The sequence below is a fragment of the Malaya genurostris genome, chromosome 2, assembly GCF_030247185.1.
Source record: "Malaya genurostris strain Urasoe2022 chromosome 2, Malgen_1.1, whole genome shotgun sequence".
In the NCBI taxonomy this organism is placed as follows: domain Eukaryota; kingdom Metazoa; phylum Arthropoda; class Insecta; order Diptera; family Culicidae; genus Malaya; species Malaya genurostris.
This window is the reverse complement of record NC_080571.1, coordinates 296,720,548-296,744,935: the sequence shown is the minus strand read 5'-3', so window position 1 is coordinate 296,744,935 and position 24,388 is coordinate 296,720,548. Positions and strand designations below refer to the sequence as shown.

Sequence of the window (24,388 nt, the reverse complement as noted above, 5' to 3'; positions counted from 1 at the left end):
GTACGAAATATCCAGTCGCAAGAAGAGTTGGATGCATTATAGACACAAAACAGCCATTTTCTTGCACTTATGAAGCATTGTGATTCTCCTAAAGGGTTGAAAATTGGGTGCTGTGCTTGTTGAAGCCGGGAACGAAGATACGGTATGTTCGAAGTATTGCTAAAATAGCTTACAAAAAATCGTGATTGCACCGTACAAGCTAATTATCAACATCGTCTCAAACCAAAAATGAAACCTATTTAGTCCTTCTACCTTCCTCTAGAGCATAGATAATATTTTCGTATTCTTCAAAATTCTTTCCCTTCACTCTAGAATGAAAAGAAAGTCTGTAAGTACCAACATACACGACCCTTACACAAGTTGAAATAGTTTGGAGAATTTTGATGATTTTGCACGTTTTTTTTGCGTCGTTAGTGTAAAGTTTACAACACCGTACCGGAACTGGAAGTTGTATGTGGATTAAAATTTATTAATATGGATTATGGGACCTTTTATTTCAATCTAAGTTTGTCAAAATCGGTTCAGTCATCGTGCAGAAAAGTGAGTTCAGATTTTTTGTCACATGCATATATTTTGCGACCTCGACGAACTGATTCGAATGGTATATGGTACGAGACTGTCCTGGGCTTTCTATATGAGTGGAGTCACAAGGACATCGTATGCTATGAAATGCTTCCGAATGGTCGAATTATTGATTGGACAAATTTACTAGCATCGATCATAGAATAAAAAGCAGACAGAACAAAGAACCGTTTCATTTCATCAACACAACATTCGGTACGGTAAAAATAAGTTATTTGAGTATCGCAATTTGATACACTGAAGTAGCTGATACCAATAAATTTAGCTTTGAAGCATCTGAATTGGAATCTCTCCAGCAATAATCGTTGTGCTATATTACGTTTCGTCTTCGACGCATCATTGCATAACAATATATGTTAAACTGTTGTGCCACTTCGCAGTACAGCAGTCATAATGTTTCTACTACTGCTTTTAAGTTTGCGCTGCAGTGCAACGTCTTAGCTGACAAGTCGACCAAAACCTTATTCACCCGCATACGAGCCGATTCAGATGGTTTCCAATTTCTGAAAAAAATGCTAACGAAACTATTTGATTTACATCAAATAAGCTCATTGAATAAAATAATTCGATTTCGGATTGCGCTTGTAATCCAATTATTTATAGAATACCTAATCAACTGACTAACCCGTGACCCAACTCCCCATCCCGCCGTTTTCACAATTTAACGCAGAACTAATCAAAGTGGTTACATAACAGCTTGCAGGTTAGAGCTCGCAATGCCCACGACATCAAAGCATTTAATCAACAAGGTTGTTTACGTTGTCAGTACAAGCCGGATTAGTCGCAAAAAAAAGAACAACATAAACAATCTCCTGTTATCAACACGAGCTTGGCGAGCAGAACATGAGCGCATCGGTGGCGATACGACGAGCTGCTGTTGCTGCTGCTGCTGCATTATGGGAAAATGCAGTCAACTGTGTCACATACACAAGTGCTAGCATACGTGCACAAAGCAGTGCAATCATGCTTCAAATCGGAGCTGATTTCTGTTACAAGCAACGCCGTAACTGAATAGACGCGTGGGAAAGCGTCGACTAATTGATGCATTGTACTTTTTTTTTTGATTATTATGTAGATTAGGTTTGATAGTTTTTCGTTGCTTCCCTGTGCGTTGGCTTTTCTTTTCATTTTGAAATTATGGTCACGTGGAAACTCGCTATTACTGTGTCCGGATATTTATAGCTAAAACTCAAATTGGCTGTTCATTCAAAGGGAAGGTAGTATGAGTTAATAGGTAATTGTTTCCAGTTTTCGGCCGTGTGGAAAAAAATAATGGTTTTTTTAAATTCATCGGTCACCACATCGAGTCTAAAATATGAAGCAGATATGTACTTCAAGTGTGTAATCGATTAAAAATGGCACACCGAAAGCCATCCGTAACTTTTGAACTACCTGAGTAAAAACCTTAAAATTTGGAGTAAATCATATTTATATAGCACTGTTTACAACTGTCAAGTTTCATTGTTAATCATATAGCAGATCTAGTTATGTCACCGAAACAAGAAATTTTGCGCGAGAAAATTGTTGAGCAATTCCCATGAAAATCCAGATGAGTTCCACCGAAGCTTAGAATTGTAAATTCGACTGCTTCTCGTGTAATAAGAACCTTCAAAGAGCGACTGAGTGCCCGAAGAAAGAAATTTCACTAGAAGTTGTCCATCAAATCGTGACGGATGCTTCTAGGCCGAATTCCGTCTACTTTCTGGGCAAGTATATATCGTGATTATGTTTTGAGTTTGCTGTTCCGGAGGACTTTCGAAAGAAGTATCTATCGAAATTTGCACAAATTTTTTGATCAGGCAGGCGATTTGCCGATGTGGTGGACTAAGCGCTCAATTAATCTAAAATGAGATAGTACTTCTCCAATGAAGTTGAATTAAAACATGGCATTATCATAAATATAGTTTTTTTTATTTATAGACTGTCCTAGAAAGTATGGACGCAACCAAAAACCGCTGCCATTTCGCTATGGTTCAGAATCTGTCAATTTTTATGGCTGCATCCTGTTGTTTACACTCTTCTCTAACCACTTGTGCAGTTGTTTATTCGTTTTCATTAGTTTGTTTCAAATTGCGTGGACTTTCAGCAGAACAACGTCGAAAAATTGTGTACAAATGGTGCACAGAACGCGGACTGTCACTGAGAAAGATAGCAAAATGGAAGGAGCAAGTGAAAAAGCCGTGTGAAATGCAATCAGGAAGTTCGGTGAGGATAACACCTTTGAGGATAAACCGAAAACGGGTCGAAAAAAAGGTCCTGCTAACCCTCAGTTGGATAAACGTATACTGAAGGCTTTTGAGCAAAAGAAGGAGGTTTCAGTTCAGGATGTGGCCAAAAAAGTGGGCACTTCGAAGTCAAATGTTCTTCGTGCTAAATAACGTTTGAATCTTCGAACCTATAAGAAGCAGAAACAATCAAAACGTAGTCCGAAACAAAAAGCATCGATCAGTCTGAGGGTTCTAAAGCTGTACAATACGATTCTTGCTGAAAATTTGAACTGCATAATCATGGACGACGAAACCTACGTGAAACTCGATTACAAATCCTTGCCGGGACCACAATATTATACGGTGCGAGAAGGGCAAGTGTTAAACCAATCCGAGACATCGATTGAAGTCGAAAAATTTGGTAAGAAAGCTATGGTCTGGCAAGCAATTTGTAGCTGCGGTAAGATTTCGAAACCCTTCATCGCCACTGCTTCAATGAACAGCGAAATATACATCAAGGAATGTTTACAAAAACGACTTATACCCATGATTCGAAGCCACAAGGATCCTGTTGTCTTCTGGCCAGATCTTGCTTCTTGCCACTACTCGAAAAATTAAATAAACACTCTTTCTTGAATTCATGATGAGAAACGTATCTAGCAATTTCAATTTTTTGCATTGTGAATTTGTTAAATGTGCTGAGTGATACAAAAAAAAAATCTAATCTTACTGCTAGCTGAACTTAGCACGCTTCTGAAATAATAATTTCATCAAAACAAACATAGAGAAAACCTCGCTTGAAACGTGGGATTGCAAGTATAAAGTCCTGATTTAAAATTGCATATCGTGATATCATTTTGGATAAACAATCTATTTCAGAAATAAACTGTTCTGTTTCATTAAAAAAAAGTTTGTTCGTTCTATATTCAATTAAAATAACCAGCACAATCGCAGGTTCAGGAAATATTGGCATAATTTTCATTTATTTAGCTTAAAAAATGGGAACTGATTTCTATTTTCGTGCTCGAGAACTTCTTCTAGATTTTCGAAAAATTGAGAAAAAATGCTACAAAAACAATTACTTGTGAACAATTACAGCCCACCAATTTGAAATTTTAGATACAGAACATCGTCTTCGGGCCATACATTCTATGTGGAAGAAATTAAATAAATCTCGCAGTACTCCAACTCCAAAAATTTCTGTCGAGTTTATTTCTCACTTGAAAATTTTAAAATTTCGAATTGCTATTCTTGAATTCTCAAAAAATTGAATTCAATGTTTTATATGAACAAAAAAACCTTTTTTGTGTTTCTGTCACCTTTGCATTACTGTGCAACGGTGCTATTTACACGAAAGAGTACCTTAAAAAGCGTCTCTTGTCATTCATAAGCACAAAAATTCAACTCTATTTTTGGCTAAATTAGCATCCTGCCGCTACGCTCGAAACGTGTTGAAGACGCACCGAACTAACGGAAGGTACGAGAATTCGGGATGAGAGATGAAATTAAATGAAATAAATTTTATTATTCCGAACTCATTAGTAGTTTTTCATTCCTGAAAAAAATGTAGAGACAAATCGATAATCGGTTTATTTTTTGGTGAGTATATATGAGCGTGCCATTTTTTTCGAATACACCCTTTATTTGGAGTTTATATGAGTGATTCATCAAAGAAGATGTTCTTTCGCATGGTAGTAACAGTAGTCCTACTATTTTTCTATTGTTTATCATCAACCTCAACAGCTCTCATCCTACCAGGAGCGCAGGCTTAAAATATCGTTTTGCTGTCACTAGATGACACATATGTATTTGAGTATTTTTTTCCAACCTTAAATGTTTTTTTTGGTTGGAAATCCCTTCTTCAAAACGTCATATTTGTTCAGTTAGAGGCGACCTAGAACCGTACTATTATTTCGTGTTGAACATGTCAAATTTCGAACCAACCAAAGAAAGAGCATTTGCGGCAGGTGATGACTTTCTTATTCAATCAAATTGAGAAAATATCTGACAATCATCGTATTTTTGGTGCGATTTGTGACGATCTTGTTTCAATCTTCAAAACTTTGACGTTTCCATTCGTGCTTCAATCGTCAAACGTTTATCGTTTCCAAATAGGCGATTTTAGTTTTTTATGGTCTAGCCTTATTTTGTGATTAGAGCACATAATCGGTTTTCATTTTCTTTACGTTTCGTCTTCGAATCAGCTTATGTTGTATTGTTAAGTCACCTAGCAGTTAAAAATAAACCGCAACACAGACGTAATGTGTCTACTATTTGCAGAACAGATTTTGTTTTTATACCGGAGTGATGTGCCGAACGAAAACGGCGTTTCGACTTTTACTGCACGAGTTTAATGTTATTGACTCTGAACGTGAAAATCGACTGAAAAAGTCCGAAAATGACACACAAGTATAAAACATGATGGCGCAGTAGTCGAAGTTTCCGATCGGATAAGAGCCATTAGACAAAGCCGAAAGATTGGTAAATGTGTTCCACACAAACTAAACGAACGACACAGAAAGGCGCATAAAGTGCTCAGAGCCAAATGCTCGTTTAGCGTAACGAATAATTGAGTTTTTACATCGGATAGTAACTGGCGACAGATAATGGATATATTTCGAGAACACAAAACGCGAAAAATCATGGATAATGTCAGGACCACCATCAGTACCGAATCGTTTTGGAGAGAAATAATGGTATGTCTGTGGTGGGATGAGGATGAAATAATGCAGTACGCGTTTTTTTATTACGTCGGTCAAAAAGTCGTCAGTCTGACAAAGAAAACAACACTTTTTTTCAAACTTAATTTCATTCTCCTTAAAAAGCACAGTTGTTCCAACAGCTTCCAAAGTTTATACACCGCTTTTATATAACGTTTTCTTCTTAACCTTAAAAACGCTCAAGTCTTAGTCAGTCAAGTCTCATTCTTTTTTTTTTCTTTACGAATTTATTCTTTTTTTTTATTTCGTCCAGAGCTTAAAATTGTCACGCATTCTTAATGAACGAATCCAATCCAATAGCCTAATTTTCAATATTTTACTGTCTCGTTCGTAAATGACCGACACCAAAACCAACGAAGAAAGACGACGCATTTTCGTTTCTCATTGAAAAAGTGAGAGAGAATAATTGCCAAAGTCACTCTTTCCTCTATGACAAGATGAAACCAAACTAACGTCTTCAGGGAGCATTAGCAGAATTTAATTTCTCATTCTTTCATCGATATGGCAAATCGAAGTAAATACATCCCAAAACCGCTTTGGAAACCAAAACTACTACAAATTCGAGCACCAACAGGTAAAAGTTATTGTGAAACCTTTTTCTGTCATTTTCGATTCTCACAGCTTCGGTTGAATATCGACATTGCATACTACGGGATTTTCACTGAAAAGTGCAAATGACTGAAAGGGCAAATGAAAGAAAAAAAAACACAATTTTGAAACCACTCTCCCGCTTATGTCATTGACTGGACATGGATTTCGTTCTCATAGTTTGCAAGCGAAGCTGAGAGTGACAGTAATGTCTCGTCATTTTCTTCTATTTTGAGCCAATGAAAATGACTTTTATTAGCTCTGATTTCGTCAAGCAAATGTAGATTACATATAAATGGTTTACAGTGTTTACTCATATACTACGCATTATTTCTACTACAAAGCTGAGATTTTATTTGATTTTTTACATAACATAGTAAGGTAAAGACGTTCGCAGTCCTGTCCACCATATTCATTGGAACTAACAAGATCTTTTTTTTTGTCACTAACTTTTCGTCCCCCCTTTCCCCGTCTCTTCACCAACTAACTAGATCTCTGTAGTTTTCAGACATTTTGTTTTCATATCCCCTTTTTACTTCGGTTTCCACAATATTTACTTTTTCATTCTCTTCCGTAACATCATCATCACCTACGGTCCTACGCTCCAGTCGATGACCAGCATGCGGGCCACCCGTCGGGCCTTCGTAGCCTGGGGGTGTTTCCCGCGGACTCACACGAACCGAAAGGAAGCGACCATAGATAGCGCCATCTGGAAGACCCATGCAATATTCAATTCACCGACCACCGCCGAACGCCAGCTGAAAGCTGGATTCTAGAAAATCCGAGACGACATATTCTAATGATACTATTCTAGTTTTAAGTTAGTCGTTAATTAAGATTAGAAAATACCCTTGGTATCTTAGAGCTTAAGCAGTGTCCCTAAAAATATATTATATTATTGAATAAAAAAAAGACGTTCGCAGTATTGATTGTTATGGCGCATTATTCGATTGACTGGACTGTATTTTGCATAATTTGTTCTTGTAAGTCCGTTCTAAAAATAATTGCCTGGAACGTAATTGACGGCTAGGTATATACAAATTGAATGCGTTGAGAAATAATGTCGCTGATAAAATAAAGCATTACAAAGTCGCGGCGTTCTTTAAGTGTTTGTTTATTGATGAGCATGCAGCGTGCTTCATGTGATGGTAGAGGAAATGCTGTCCAGTTTAATTTACAAAATGCACATAAAAGAAATTGTTTTTGGATCGATTCAATGCACTCTTCGTGAATAATATCATATGGATTCCATACTAGGCTGCAATATTCCAAAATGAGTCGGAAATATGTACTATATTCACCCCTATTCTGTATTTCGATCGAATCGAATTTTGTCGAACGAATGTAAAAATTTGCATTCTCCAATTCGATCGAGTGATGCTTTTGTATGGAAAACTCGAACTCGATCGAGCTACAGAATGGAAAAATTTCGTATTCGATCGAAACAATCCGATTCGAACGAAATACAGAATCGGGGTGATTGCAATTTTATAGTATATGTGTCTTTAAAATCATGACTCAAGCGTTTGATAGGGCCCAGCACACTTGATTTAATTATTGTATTGTAATGTTCCACAAATGTTAGCTTGGAGTCCAAGATTTTTTTGTCTACTATTTGATTTCCTAAAATTATATCTACAGAGTTGCGTTTTTTTTTCATTGAATTGGAGTAGACTTTTGCAGCACCAAATGTGGAATAGATTGACTTCGTTCTGGAATATTACAGAGTCGTTGATATTTTTAAATTGCATGAAGAGTTTCATGTCGTCTGCATACATAAGCACTTTTAGATTAATGAGTATGAAGGAAATGTCGTTTATATGTAAAATGAAAAGAAGAGGTGCAAATCTTTTTCAAACTTTTTTTTTCATCTGAGAACAGATAATAGTCGCAGGGGGCTAGATCTGCCGAATATGGTGGATGCGGTAGCAGTTCGAATGCACTTTGCAAAAAATTTTTTCATAAACAAATTCACGAGATTTTGTAAAGCCATTTTACAGTAGGACACCACTGCTACACATTCGCTTAGCCAGAAACTTCTACCACACCCGCTATATTCACCAGACCTTGCACTTTCTGATTTTCACTTCTTTTCATCGGCGGGACAACGCACTAGCTGAGCAAAAATCCAAATTTTCGAGGATGTACGTTAATGGCTTGATGAATGGATGTCAATGAAAGGAAAAGGATTTTCTTTGGGATGGATTACATGAATTGGCCAACAGATGGACAAAATGTGTTAAAAGCGAGGACTAACACTTGGAGTAAAGAAAAATATTTAGCCTTCGTTTTCGAATACTCAATTATATTTTAAAATTTGCACACCTGTTAAACGAAATAATTACAACAGAAAGATAGTGAAAAGGTTTTCAAAACAAAATCGTAAATTGTTTTATGACGCCTTTTTAAACCTGCGAAATAGAAGTGAATCATTATTGTAACTTTACTGTATTCTGTTTATATTTTGCAAAACTGCCAGCCACTCGCTCGCCACGCAAAGTGATCTCATCGTTTCGTGTTGTATTCGTTTGGTTATCTCTGTTTATAATGCTTAATTTACAACCCAATCACAAACAGTTGGCTTGTATTACTCATCGACCGAGGACACCGCTAGCTTGCCCGGTCAAATGATGATCCACACACACACACACCAAGCACGCGTTTCCACCGAAAAGTAAAAAGTTGTCTCTTCCTTATAAGGTGGCATTCAGGCGCGTGCGATTTGCAGCTCTACCGAGGTAGCAAGGAAAACCAATTTGCATAAAGTTCCTATTGAAATTCAATTGTTCGCTGCCGCTTATCAATTCAACGCGCCGCCGCTATAAAGTCAACTCAAGTTCACCTCGGAGGGTAGCCAGCCTAACCGGAATAGGTGAACCTACCGGGGAACAGATTGTGGGGTTGGTAGCTCGCAAAACTGGTTCTTATCGTTTCCGTTTTGTTTGGGACCTATTCAGGTCACCGAGCGTACCAAGGACGGTCAAGGCTGTCAATCGGAAACGATTTATTTTATGCGCTTAGATGGTAAATCTTGGTTGGGTCCGTCGTCGTAGTAGGGCTTGGGGTTGGGGTGAGGCTGAATTATTGAGGGTTGGTAATAAGGTTTCTCGTAAAGTGAAAAGGTCAATTGCTAACGATTGGCAGCGAGTACGAAGGAATAAGATCAGACCGGTACGTTTGCTGTTGTTACTGATTATTACGATTCATTTTGAACCAATAAAAATGGTTTTATCGAGTATAAACAGTGTAATGTGGAGACGAATCGAAAATTGACTCCACAGGATAATCCGGAGAGAAGCAGTTTAAATCATCTGGTAAATCGCAGTCACACAAACCAACCTTTTCAAGTAATCAGATCCATTTTACTTTAAACAGCAGGATGGTTGTCGAATGTGGCATTACCAGAAGAGCTCCTCACGCAGTAGTAGGAACAGTGTTTGTCGGTGTGTAATCTAATCGTTCTCGAGTAGAGTAAACCGGGGCAAGGGTAGTAAGCGAAAAGCTTCACGACTAATCGGAAACGGGTGATAACTACACTGGCTCCAAAGAACTCTGTGTAAAAAAAAACATACCCGAATAACAACTTAATGCGTTCCAAACAAAACAGAATAGAGAGAGAGAAAAAAAACTCGAATAACAAGCTAGCGCTTTACCGTGCAATCGAAACTTCCGCTGCGAGTCGGTCGCACACTACCCAGTAAATCAGCTCAACACGTAAGTTTTGGCAACAATTTCTGTCTGTACTGATCCTTTGTCCAGAGCGAAGCAGATCCAATGTGGAATGGAATTCAATTTAATTGTGGTGCCACAAATAAGTGATTATTTCCATTTCAATTGCTTGGGTCTTGGGATTGTCAGAGACAAGTAAGGCTCGTTTGAAAGCTACTATTGAGTCATTGATCAAGTTCGAGTGACTGCGACTTCTGTTTCCGGAGATATGATGGTATAAGTGACGTAACCGACAAAACACGTGGATTTCTACCGCTCTTATATTTATAAGGGTGCTAACATTTTGCGATCACCTCTATTATCGTAAAGTTCTAGTGGTCGAAAGTTTAAGCACCTCGAAAAAAGTTCTCATGCAAAATTTGAGCTAAATCGAACAAGGGTAAGGGGTGCTGGCCGGTGGTAAGGTTTTGACAATTTTCGATCTTGAAAAAGCACCGATCTTGAAAACGTACCATGAAATTTCCAAAATCGAAAATTTTTTTTGATGCCAAAATTATCAAAACAGCATGAAACGTTGAGATTTAGTGTCACCTCAAAAATTTTTTTTTTTGAAATATCAACTTTCTGGGAATTTTGATATTTTCTCTAAGTCCCAAAAAGTCGATTTAAAAAAAAAAATTTTTTCGAGATGACACTAAATCTCGACGTTTCAAGCAATTCTAAGCCTTTTGGCATAAAAATTTTTTTTTTTAATTCGGAAATTTCATGTATACTATAAGTGGTGGTGAGCTCTATTCATACCCTTCCCTCATCGGTTATTCGCGTGCGGTGATTCGTTTGCGGTGTTTTCAATGTAGCTGTAAACGAACATAAATTATTGTTTTACGTTTCGGATTCAGCTCATCAGTGCATTAGCAGATTATTTTGACTGCTAATGCCACCTCGCGGATCAACATAATCCGCTAAGCAGACGTAAAGTCATTGCTATTTACAATGCACTTATTTACAGTCAACATAATCTGCTAATGCACTGATGAGCTGAATGCAAAACGTAAAACAATCAAAACAGTCATGTGCACTTCTGCACAAATCGGTACCCACGAGGTTTCAAAACCTAAATGACTAAAACATGTTTGCGGCCATAAAGTCGTAAATTCGTTTTCGCCTGAGACGTCAGGATAGACCGAAGTGCTATCGGTGTAAATAAGTGCATTGTAAATAGCAATGACTGTACGTCTGCTTAGCGGATTATGTTGATCCGCGAGGTGGCATTAGCAGTCAACATAATCTGCTAATGCACTGATGAGCTGAATGCGAAACGCAAAACAATCAAAACAGTCATGTGCACTTCTGCACAAATCGGTACCCACGAGCAGAGATGTCTATCTCCTCTGTGTGACGAAGAGCAAGCAAAATTTCTCCCCTCGCACTGACAACTTCAACGAGAGCTCTTCTCTTTCGCATTTATACACCACTGTTGTGTAAAGTGTGCACGCATCATGAGTGCGTTAGTTTATTTCCTTTTACCTCTTCCACTGAATCGCACCAAAGTGCTAGAGCATTAGCTAATAAATTCTCTGAGGTGGATGCAGATACTTTCACAGAGGTGTACACGCAGGTGAGCACTCTGCTGTATGGTTTTCGTAGATGAAGCGTGGACACGCAAAATCAGCAAAATAAAACAATTTATCGTAAAATTTTCGGTTTTCCTTGCAAATTTTTCATAGCAAGGCCAGATCTACTCTCTATTAATTGAAGTTCACAGAAGTGTTCGCTCACCATCACGCGCCAGTGGTCACTTGGGTGTATTTAGACGAGAGCGATTCATGCGAAGAGAATGTGTTTCACTCGCGCCAGCTGCTTTAACCACAAGCACACACTCAAATGCTGTCTATTCGACACTGAGAAGAAGTGCGCTTTCCTCTTTGTGCGGTGCTTCGTTTTTTTCATCCTCGGTGTGGCAAAAATCTGACTCTAGCGTGTATCACTCTGGTGAAATGCCATCTCTGCCCACGAGGCACCAAAACCTAAATGACTAACATAAATTAAATTATAACTTTAATTTACCAATCCATATTCAAAGCTGTCTGGTGGTGAGCCTAATTCGTCCACGCCCCTTGTCTCTATTTCTGGGAAAAATACAATTTATTTAGCCTGAGTTGGTCCTTTTAACGGCTACGAATGATTTTTTTCTGGTTCAGACACCTTGGTAGTTTTAGATATTTCTAGTTGAAATAGTTGAACTGCTTGGGCGTTTACTGTAACTGTCAGGTACGAGATAAGCAGAGATGCCAGGTCTGCAGGTTTGCCTGCAAATCTGCCGATTTCTAATATAGTGCGGCAGACATTTTTGTTACAGTCTCTTTTACAGACTTTTGAAAATCGAGTTCTTCGCAGACTTTCGTCAATATTTACAGACTTTTGAGATGGCCACGCCGTTTTTGTTTTGCTCACCAAACCCATTTTTGTTTTTTTGTTTTTTTTTTATAATAACATTTTTATTCTGGCCTTTTTGCGTAAAAGCTTTACGTGGCCGATTGGTTTATATTTTTGTAATTTAAAAATTTTTTTTGCTATTGGATCTCGTTGTTACTCTTTTTCTAGGGGGAGATGAGTTTCCATTTCCATCCAACGAGGATCGGGGGACACTTCGTCCGCGGCTTACCTCATCATCCATTGCTTCATCGTCGGTGTTGTGTGTGATTTCCGTTTTCTTTTCGTTTTCCTTGTTGATTGTAGTCTCGGGCTCGTTGAGAGTTGCTGTAGATGCGCCTTGTTGTATATTGGTTGCAGTTGCTGGGTAAGTTGTTAACTGCAGCTGGTGTCTTTTGTTCTATAGGGGATACTGATGGTTTCGTTGAAGGGGAAAACCACTGTTGTTGGTGGCTGTCACAGATGTACTGGGGTTGGTTGGGGTTGGTGTGAAGGAATCACCGTTGTCCTTTGGTGTGGTTGTCTCCTTGTCCAGTTTATCACATGGCTTACCGTAGTGAACAGCTTTTTGGCAATATTGACATGCGGCCATCTGATTGTCATAGGTAACAAGTGATTTGCACGGAATTCTTGTATCCAGACCGAATGTCACATAAGAATGTATAGGCCTCTCCAAACGCATGCGTAACAAACGTACGCCATTTAGAATACCGGGGAAAAAGTTCCACTTCCACTTTTCTTTTTCGATAGAGAGAATCTCTCCGTATTGGGACATAGTTTTGCGAATATATGAATCGGTGACGCTTGAGGGAAGATCATGCACACGCACTTCTATAGCACTATCTTCCATATATACTGGAATGTTGTACTGAATGGTCTCGTGCTCCACATAGTGCACATTATTATTGTCTTTAACGAATTGAATTGCATCCAACTCTTTATAGAACTGGATATAAACAACATTATTCGTCTTATTGCATTGAAGTAAATGCACACGTTTAACGTCAAGATGCATTTGCTCCTTAAGCAAACCTTCAAGTTCTCGTATCGAAGGTCGAATTTTGCACTGTCAGAAGACAACAACAATTGTATTCTTTCGTATCGGCGGTAGCTTTTGTTCGTTTGGTTCACTCATTTCGAGGTCGTTCTATTGTTCACTACACAATACTGCACTTGGTTTCTTCCGTACCGAACGTAAGCGGTTTTGTTATATCGACTGACTTGGATTAGATGTGAAAGCGAACTGTAACCCATGTTTGTGTTTCATACTTTATAGTGAAACGAAAGCCCGCAGACAATTCGGATTTACAGACTTTTGCTACTCTGTTTGAAGATACTCGGAATTTTTACCTGGCACCTCTGGAGGCAAAAGATCAAGTTTGTCTTGTACTCAAAATCTGTCTTGAAACTGGTCGTCAAATGGTGAGATAACTAAGTCCTCACAAGTTCCTATCTCACGCTTCCCCGAGCGTCTATGATGACATTTGGTCAATAGAACGGCGTCGACTGGGTGCTATCGCATTCTGCGTTAGTAGCAGAATGAGAGGGTGCGAAATGGCTTGTAGGTTGAAGCTCATCCTAAAGTGCAATAGTTATCATGATATATTGCAACATGTGGTTCTGTTGTTTGTTGCATTATTTGTTATATATTGAATTGAATTATATTACATTGAATTATATATTGTTATTATTATTATTATTAATATTATTATTATTATTATCATTGCCGTTTCAACCTTCCGAGCGAACGGACGTGCTTTGTGTTTACTGCGAAAGCGTTGAAAACCAGTGCCGTGTGTGATAACGTGACCGGACGATCAAAACTAGATTATATCGCTATTGTGTAATAGACAATAGTGCTTTTTTCTGTGAGAGGTTTTTTGCACATTATACACTGAAGCAGTGCATTGTTGTGAGCGGATGATCGAAACAGTGCCGTTAGCCGGTGATTGTTTGATCGATCAAGGCCAGATTTCAGTGGCCATTGTGGTTATACTGTGCGCATTACAAGTGCGTGTGCTTTTTCCTCTCGGAGGTTTTTTGCACACCCTCGAAGCGGCGATACGCCGATCGACGAGGGCTTGGCCTTGGTGGCCCCCGTTGGATTAAAAGTTAAGTACTATTATTTTGTATATTTTTTTTTCTTCTTCATTCGACCGTTCATTTCCCCCCCGAATCATTTATTTCTGCGCGGAGGTAGCTCCGCGACATGTCAAATTCGAATCCCGACCCCTCCGTTCTCGATGATCAGATGGAGACTTCTGTTGGCAGCAGTAAGTCTCGCATAAAGAGTTATCCCGATGGGCTTGCACTCTCGGCCGGGCCTTACTCGGTTTATTTCCGGACCAAGGCTAAAGAAAAAAAATTGAATATTTTGAAAATATCGCGGGATCTGAACTCGCGATACAATACTATAAAAAGTATTGATAAAATACGCCCAGATAAGCTCAGGGTTCTGCTCACCAGCTCAAAGCAGGCTAATGAGCTCGTTCAAAATGATCATTTCACGCGGGAGTACCGCGTCTACGTGCCAGCTCGCGAAGTAGAAATCGACGGTGTGGTCACCGATTCGAGTTTGACTTGCGAGGACGTTCTTAAGTACGGAGAGGGCTGTTTTAAGGACCCCTCACTTAAGAACGTCAAGATACTGGACTGCAAGCGATTGCATTCAGTATCGATCGCCGGGGATGGAACAAAGTCTTATCCCCAATCTGACTCTTATCGTGTGACCTTCGCCGGCTCTGCTTTGCCCAACTACATCCTCTTGGACCGGGTTCGTCTGCCTGTTCGTCTTTTTGTACCTCGAGTAATGAATTGTACCAATTGCAAACAATTGGGGCATACAGCTTCTCATTGCTGCAATAAGCCCCGGTGTGCTAACTGTGGGGAGGCTCATGCGGATGGCTCTTGCGGTAAGGATGCTGAAAAGTCACTCTACTGCAAGGAAGGTCCGCATGACCTAATGGCATGTCCTGCGTATAAGCTGCGAGGAGATCGGATGAAGCGTTCCCTGAAGGAACACTCCAAGCGTTCCTTTGCCGAGATGCTTAAGAGTGCCACCCCTCCTAAACTGACAACGAACCCATATGCCTGCTTGTCAACTGACGAGAACGATTCTGACGACCCTTTGGAAGGTCCATCATCGGCGGTCCCTCATAGCTGTAGGAAAAGAATGAATAAATCCTCTCATAAGCTACCTAGTAAGGGTTCGAAGGTGTCTTCCGAAGGGCTTCGAAAAGTTACAGCTAACGGGAATCGGGACAAACCACCGAAGCAAAAGGCTCCTGGTCTCGGAAAACTCAGTTCCGAGATGGGATTCCCACCACTTCCCGGGACAACAAAATCCCCAAACGTCCCCGAAAATCTATCAGAGAACCAACTAGGTGCTGGACTTATCAAGTTCTCTGATGTTGTGGACTGGATTTTTACAACTTTTAATATTTCTGACCCTCTTAAAAGCATTTTAATTGCTTTCATGCCAACAGTAAAAACATATTTAAAGCAGTTGACTGCAAATTGGCCCCTTCTCTCAGCGATTGTATCCTTCGATGGCTAAATCATCCATCGAGGTCACGGATTTAATCACTGTTTTACAGTGGAATTGCAGAAGTATCATCCCAAAAATAGATTCATTTAAATTTCTAGTAAACAATCTGAAATGTGACGCATTTGCATTGTGCGAAACTTGGCTAACTTCTGAAATACACTTAAACTTTCACGAATTTAACATTATTCGCCTGGATCGAGATGATCCCTAGGGAGGAGTACTTTTGGGGATCAAAAAGTGCTATTCTTTTTATCGAATTAACCTCCCCTCGATATCAGGTATTGAAACTGTCGCATGTCATGTTACAATCAAAGGCAAGGATCTTTGCATTGCTTCAATCTATATTCCCCCAAGAGCCTCGGTTGGGCATCGGCGGCTCAGTGATATCATTAAGCTCCTTCCCGCACCGACGTTGGTTTTAGGAGACTTTAACTCACACGGTACGGGATGGGGCTGTCTTCACGACGATAACAGATCAGCTATGATCCATGATATCTGCGACAGCTTCAATATGACAATTTTGAATACGGGAGAAATGACACGGATTCCTGCACCACCAGCAAGACCAAGTGCGCTGGATTTATCCCTTTGCTCGACATCGCTACGGTTGGATTGCACGTGGGAGGTAATTCCTGATCCCCATGGTAGCGATCATCTACCGATCGTAATATCAATCACCAGCGGCTCAAAACCATCGAAGACAATCAATGTTTCGTATGACCTCACACGAAATATTGATTGGAATAGCTATGCGACCGCGATATCTGAGAAACTTGAAAGAACTCAAAAACTTCCTCCGGAGGAAGAGTACACGTTTTTGGCTGGCTTGATTCTCGACACCGCGACTCAAGCTCAGACGAAACGTGTACCCGGCGCGAAAACTAACATCCGTCCTCCCAACCCGTGGTGGGACAAAGAGTGCACAAATTTAAACGCGGAGAGAGCCTCCGCGTACAAAATATTCAGAAAAAATGGAACACCTGATAATTACCGGAATTACGCGGCGTTAGACGTTAAAACTAAGAACTTGATTAGAGCCAAGAAACGCGGTTACTGGCGTCGGTTTATAGACGGCTTAACGAAAGAAACATCTATGAGCACTCTTTGGAACACAGCCCGACGAATGCACAATCATAACACAACGAATGAAAGCGAGGAATATTCTAACCGCTGGATATTCGATTTCGCTAAAAAAGTATGTCCAGACTCTGTTCCGGAACAGAAGATCACCCGCGCCGCGACACCAAATACAAACGAAATACCGTTTTCGATGGTAGAGCTCTCACTTGCGCTCTTGTCATGTAACAATAAAGCACCGGGATTAGACAGAATAAAATTCAACTTGTTGAAAAATCTGCCTGACCCCGCCAAAAGGCGCTTGCTGAGTTTATTCAATAAGTTCCTTGAGGACAACATTGTTCCACATGACTGGAGACAAGTGAAAGTGATATCCATTCAAAAACCAGGAAAACCAGCCTCCGATCACAATTCGTATCGGCCGATTGCTATGCTTTCCTGTATCCGGAAATTGTTCGAAAAAATGATTCTGTTTCGTCTAAACAATTGGGTCGAGACTAATGGCTTACTTTCAGATACACAATTTGGTTTCCGCAGGGGCAAAGGAACGAACGATTGTCTTGCGTTGCTCTCAACCGAAATTCAAATGGCATTTGCTCGTAAGGAACAAATGGCGTCAGTTTTCCTAGACATCAAGGGGGCTTTTGACTCAGTTTCTATAAATATCCTATCTGAGAAGTTGCATCAGCATGGTCTTTCACCAATTTTGAATAACTTTTTGTACAATCTATTGTCCGAGAAATACATGTATTTCGCGCATGGTGATTTGTCGACAATACGATTCAGTTACATGGGTCTTCCTCAGGGCTCATGCTTAAGCCCCCTTTTATACAATTTTTACGTAAACGACATCGATAAATGTATCAACACATCTTGCACGCTGAGACAACTTGCCGACGACAGCGTTGTGTCCATTATAGGACCCAAAGCTGGCGATCTGCAAGGGCCGTTACAAGATACTCTTGCCAACTTATCCACATGGGCTCTTCAAATGGGTATCGAGTTCTCTACGGAGAAAACTGAGCTGGTTGTATTTTCAAGGAAGCGAGAACCAGCACAACTACAGCTTCAACTAGGGGGTGAAAACATAGCTCAGGTCTTCACATTCAAATATCTCGGAGTCTGGTTCGACTCCAAAGGCACCTGGGGATGTCATGTTAGGTATCTGAAACAGAAATGCCAGCAGAGAATCAACTTTCTTCGTACAATAACTGGATCATGGTGGGGTGCCCACCCAGGAGACCTGATCAGGTTGTACCAAACAACGATATTGTCCGTTATGGAATATGGATGCTTCTGCTTCCGATCCGCCGCGAACACCCATTTCATTAAGCTGGAAAGAATTCAGTATCGTTGTTTGCGTATTGCCTTGGGTTGCATGCAATCAACTCATACGATGAGTCTTGAAGTGTTGGCGGGCGTCTTACCGTTGAAAAACCGGTTCTGGGATCTCTCATATCGTTTGCTCATTCGATGCGACATTTTGAATCCTCTGGTGATTGAAAACTTCGAAAGGTTAGTTGAGCTTAATTCTCAAACCCGTTTTATGTCCTTGTATTTTGATTACATGGCTCAGAATATTAATCCTTTTTCGTTTGCTTCCAACCGTGCTCATTTCTTGGATACTTCTGATTCTACTGTGTTTTTCGACACATCCATGAGAGAAGAGATTCGTGGAATTCCGGAACACGTACGCCCTCGAGTGACCCCTAATATATTTTATAATAAATTTAGAACAGTCAACTGTGAAAAGGTGTTTTACACTGATGGATCAAACATCGACAGGTCCACAGGCTTCGGCATCTTCAATCAAAACATCACCGCTTCTTACAAACTCAGTGATCCGGCTTCAGTTTACGTCGCAGAATTAGCTGCTATTCAGTACACCCTTGAGATCATTGAAACATTGCCCAAAGACCATTACTTCATTGTCACGGACAGTCTAAGTTCAATAGAAGCTCTCCGGGCAATGAAGCCAGGAAAGTATCCCCCATATTTCCTGGGGAAAATACGGGAACACTTGCGAACTTTATCTGAACGGTCTTATTTAATATCGTTAGTCTGGGTCCCTTCGCATTGTTCCATTCCGGGCAATGAAAAGGCAGACTCATTGGCTAAGGTGGGCGCATTACAAGGTGATATTTATGAAAGACCAATCTGCTTCAATGAATTTTTCAGTATTTCTCGTCAGAAAACTCTCGAAAGTTGGCAAAGTTCATGGACGAATGACGAACTGGGACGATGGCTACACTCCATTATCCCTAAGGTATCGACGAAACCTTGGTTCAAGGGGATGAACGCGAGTCGTGATTTCATTCGCGTTATGTCACGACTCATGTCAAATCACTATACATTCAACGCACATCTCCGGCGTATCGGGATCGTGGAGAGCGGTCTCTGCACCTGTGGCGACGGTTATCAGGACATCGAGCATGTCGTGTGGTCGTGCGTAGAGTATCGCGACGCCAGATCGGAGCTATTGGAATCCCTCAGGGCCCGAGGTAGACCGACTGAGGTTCCGGTTCGGGATGTGTTGGCGAGTCGGGATGGTTCATATATGCTTGTGATATACCAGTTCCTCAAACACATTAATATACAAGTGTAATCTGTTACATCTTGCTTAGAAAGTTCCTCCTATTTATCGACGTTATTTCAACTGTGGCTAAGAATAATTTTCACCTGCAGGTTCGACACTAACTTCCGCCGATTATCCCGATTCCTCATCTGTCCACCATCTTCATCGGAACTAACAAGATCTTTTTGCTGTCACTAACCTTTTCGCTTCCCCCTCCCCGTCTCTTCTCCATCTCGATGTCAACTAATTAGATCTCTGTCGTTCTTAGTCATTTCGTTCCTATATCCCCATTTTACTTCGTTTTCCGCAATATTTACTTCTCTATATTTTTTCGTTCTCTTATGTAACATCACCATCATCGCCCACGGAAGGTCGCTCTAGTCATGCGGGCCACCCGCCGGGTGTTCGTAGCCTGGGGGTGTTTCCCGCGGACCCACACGGACCGAGGGATGCGGCCAACGTCATCTGGAAGACTCATGATATATTCCATCCACCGGCCGGTGCCGATCGCCAGCTGAAGGTTAGATCTGCCAAAGTCGACTACTGCGACCCCAATACAACATTATCCAATCATACTATCCTAGTTTTAAGTTAGTCGTTAATAAAATTAGAAAAAGTCCTTGGCACCTTAGAGCTTAAGCAGTGTGCCTTAAAAAAAAAAAATAATTATATTATTGAGTAAAAAAAAAATTATTATTATTATTATTATTATTATTATTATTATTATTCTTATTATTATTATTATTATTATTATTATTATTATTATTATTATTATTATTATTATTATTATTATTATTATTATATAAAAAGAAATATTATATTTCTCGCAGTACTGCGACGAAAGAAGAGCATAACTTACACTGCATTATCAACTGTTATATATTGTATCATAGCATATTACTTCATATCAGAGGTGGAAATAAGCCCGCTTTGCGCACTTAAATGTGAATCAAGATTTCCGATTGTGAATCAAAAAAACGAACACCGTGAATTTAAAAAAATGGCAACAAAGCAAATTGATATTATTTTCTAAATTGTGGGAGCTTAAACCCAAAAAAAAACAGCATTTTTACATGAATTTAATTTAGAGAAGTAACAGGAGCGCAGCATTTTCTGCTATTTCTGTGTATGATATTCAAGGTAATATTAATCAGCTTCATAGAACGCTTTGTGATTGGACATGTTTTCCTTATCATTATAATTCTTATTCATCGCAGCATGTATGTTGATATTATTAGCTGAATAAGTTTCAAATACATCACGAAGCTCCATGCTTTAGATGCGACCGGCGAAATAAACTCACCTAACGAGCCTAAAATTATTGATATCGGACAATCCATATTCGAGAAAATTGAGCGGTAATCAGTTTTGACGTTTACGTCACTTATACCATTATACCACCGGAACCGTAAGTGACAGCCATTTGAACTTCAAACCTGTTTAATGAACACAGAGTAGCATCAAAACGAGCCTAACTTTGTTGAAATGTTATTTCAGACAGTGATACTGATAAAGATGAGAACATTTTTAAATTCCAAGTAAAACAAAAATTTATCTTATCGAAAATCATTCGTTTCAAAATTCATTATAATATCTACAATAAATATGTGATGTGAAAAGATAATACTGACTATTTTTATTTACTGTGAATAAAAAAATTGGCTTATTTCTACCCCTGCTTCATATATTATCGTCTTATATTATATTACATTATGTTATATTATATTACATTATTTTTTATTGTTATATCACAGAGAATAGATATCCAACAGACATGCATGCGTGCAAAGTCGTGTGCAATGGTGATTTTTAACGGATTTTCTCATGTATGCTTTACACAACTTTTTTAAAAGGTTGTACTAGCTTGAATGTCTGTTCTCTGTAGTTGTATTATATCATATTATGTTATATTGAATTATATTATGTTATACTATATTATATTATATTAAATTAGGTTACATTGTATTGTATGATATTATGTTATATTCTATTATAGTGTATTGTATTATATTTTTTTATGATAATTTATATTTTATTATATTATATTATATTGAATTATGCTCAATTATTTCTATTTCTTTGCGTTTCGCCTTCGGCTCGTCAGTGCTTAAGGCAGTTCAATTTGAACTACCATCTCGTGCCTAGCAGTTCAACTTAAACCGCTAAGCAGACGCAAAGTTTGCACTACTTATGCAACCCTCAAACAATATTGCACAAGTGCTATATTATTTCTGACGTTCAATTTGAACTGCTTTAAGCACTGACGAGCCGAAGGCGAAACGCAAAGAAATAGAAACAAAATATGTGCTTTTTGCACAAACCAACAAAACCCCTAAATGTTCAATTATATTGACAACGGGGAGGGACAGGGAGTGCATCAGGGTATCTTACAAGTGAATGGCTGGATGATGGAGTGGATTGCCAACCTGAGTCACGTGGGGGAAGCTTCTTGTTTCTCCCTGAAGGTCTGAAATGAGTAAGACGCACCCTTCTAACAAACACACCATAAGGCGGGTTTAAGCTGATATAGCGAAATTCTTTATTATATGGCTTGATGTTCTTGCTGGAAGGCGCCGGAACCTCAAAATTCATTTTGGCCTTCTTAACAGCAGTCATATGAAAGCTATCTGATAATCAAATTCGGATCTACTGTAAGTCTACCCGCATGCACTGGTAATGCCTTGAACTTATGGTGGCTTCACACATACATACATAATCAAAATCTGTCTTGAAACTGTTAGGATGAGAGTAGCTACAGAGCAGAAAGTTTCACTTTGAGACAAGCCGGGGATCAAAAATAAATAATCAAGATAAATACAAATAAGCTAACTATCGTCCTCAGTTATTGATAACACTTTATAACTATTCGGCCGTCAAATAAAATAACTCCATATTTCTTTCTCTCTCTCGGTAATCGGCTGCCTAGAGATTGAGAAAAAATCTATGAATTAAAAAAAATAACATTTCGTTAAAAATTTGCCAATGCAGTTCGGTATTATAAATCAGACGCCTATTATGAACAAGTTGTCATTTCCAATGTTGTAGATTGTTCTTATAAAATAATTATCCTTGACTAACGTCCTGAGAATTTGAACTTTACATGATGCATGTCACTTCATGTCATGGAAATATTACATATTTTAAAAAGAACCGCGGAGTCAGACATCATCGCGGATCGGTGTTTTTTGGGGTTTCATTTATTCAATTGAAAATACCAGAAGCCGAACTCGTTTGATAGCATAAGTAAACTAAAAATATATAACTAACACTAGTGAAATCACTTCCAGTAGGCTCTCTCGCGCCATGAAAAAAAAACTCGAAGAAACGAAATTTGAAATAAGGACAACTGCATTACTGAAGCTGGCTGACCTACAGGCGAAATCGCTGGGCACCTAAAAATAAACCATCGGATGAACTTTCTCTTGCACTGGAATAACTGCATCCAAAAGCGCTCCGTCATATAAAAATGACCCGATGACGTTGCACAGTAACAGTCGAAAGTTGGTCGGCATCCCGGATGAAAGCACATCCCACAGAAATATGGTCGAATTTAGTTGGCTGACCGTTTTCCTGTTATCGATGTTATTTTTTGCTCCGACATCGGCCAGTATTTGTCGGCTCGCGTGTGGTTTCGTTCCGGTGGTCAATATCGATGACGGATGCATCTGCGGAACGTACATGGATGGGCTGGACGGGGGTCCTTTCGAAGCCTTCTTGGGAATCCCATTTGCCAAACCACCACTGGGTGCGCTGAGATTCGCTGTGAGTTTTGTGTTAAAGTTTCAATTTGTTAATTAAATTGTTTGTTGTTTTAATTTTCAACAGAACCCAGTTCCGAACGATCCATGGAAAGGCATTCTGAACGCAAGCATCCCGCGGAACGCGTGTATCCAGAAGAACGATTTTGTGCCGCAGGCTTCCATCGAGGGTGTCGAAGATTGTCTATATCTGAACGTGTATAGGCCTAAGGTTCGAGAGGAATTGAGATTACTGTTGCGATCAATAATTGTCACATTTTTAACTTAGGGCATCATCCGTCCCCTACCGGTCATGGTTTTTATTCATGGAGGCGGATACATAGCCGGCAGTGCTCATCCTGCCCTGTTCGGACCGGAGAAGGTAATGGATGCGAAAAAAGTAATATTGGTTACCGTACAATATCGTCTCGGAGTATTGGGATTTCTATCGACCGAAGACCAAGCTGCTCCGGGGAATTTCGGACTGAAGGATCAATCGATGGCTCTTCGTTGGGTTCAGCGGAATATTCGCGAGTTCGGTGGAGCTACGGATCGGGTAACTGCTTTCGGTCAGAGTGCTGGCGGCAGTAGCATTCAGTTCCACATGATGAGTCCTCTAAGTAAAGGACTGTTTTCAAAGGCAATTCTGGAGAGTGGCAGTGCTCTAGCATTTTGGAATGATCCACACAAGGATTGGTTTGCGCTAGCTAGGCAACAAGCCGCTGCTGTCGACATTTTTGGTGCGGCCGAAATGAACTCCTGGCAGCTGATTGATGCTCTGCGAAATGTTGATGCGGTTAAACTTGTAGCCAGTATTGATAAGCTGAAAAGTTGGAACGTACAGCCGATTATGTTGTATCACCCAGTCATCGAGCGGTACGTTGATGAAGAGACATTTTTAGCCGAAGATCCAATGATCCTTTGGAAGGAAGGACGTTACCATCGGGTACCTTGGATGACTGGATACGTTCCAAATGAGGGAGCAGGTCTATTATTATACGTGCTATCCAACGCTACATTATTGCAACAATTGATTGAAAATCAACAGTCACTGGTGCCTGCGTTTGTTGGTGTTTCTGAATCAATTTTGCCACAACTTTATAACGGATATTTCGAAGGAAATCCTCTGAACGTTAACAATTCCGAAGGAGCAAGTCGAGTAAGTTTGATAATTTTTCATCCACTGCTAATCGAACAGATAAATCTTCCAGATGGCAACAGATGCCGCCATATTATACCCGATGATCAAAGGA

At 39.7% G+C, this 24,388-nt stretch overlaps 2 protein-coding genes across 8 annotated transcripts in view; one reads left to right on the top strand and one right to left on the bottom strand.

Annotated features, from left to right (window-relative positions):
* Window positions 1-24,388, bottom strand: part of LOC131430659 (uncharacterized) — a 367,753-nt gene that overhangs the window by 120,157 nt on the left and 223,208 nt on the right. The gene's annotated exons all lie outside the window — the stretch shown is intronic.
* LOC131430661 (juvenile hormone esterase-like) overlaps window positions 22,770-24,388 on the top strand; it is a 2,213-nt gene continuing 594 nt past the window's right edge. Inside the window, exons 1-4 of one of the 2 annotated variants that reach the window (XM_058595804.1) lie at window positions 22,770-23,160; window positions 23,224-23,367; window positions 23,425-24,294; window positions 24,347-24,388. The exon at window positions 24,347-24,388 is cut by the window's right edge and continues 251 nt beyond it. In XM_058595804.1, the coding sequence (XP_058451787.1) occupies window positions 22,873-23,160; window positions 23,224-23,367; window positions 23,425-24,294; window positions 24,347-24,388 (1,344 nt within the window). In that variant the 5' untranslated portion in view covers window positions 22,770-22,872. The remainder of the gene's footprint in view (window positions 23,161-23,223; window positions 23,368-23,424; window positions 24,295-24,346) is intronic. The other variant, XM_058595805.1, reaches the window with a different exon arrangement.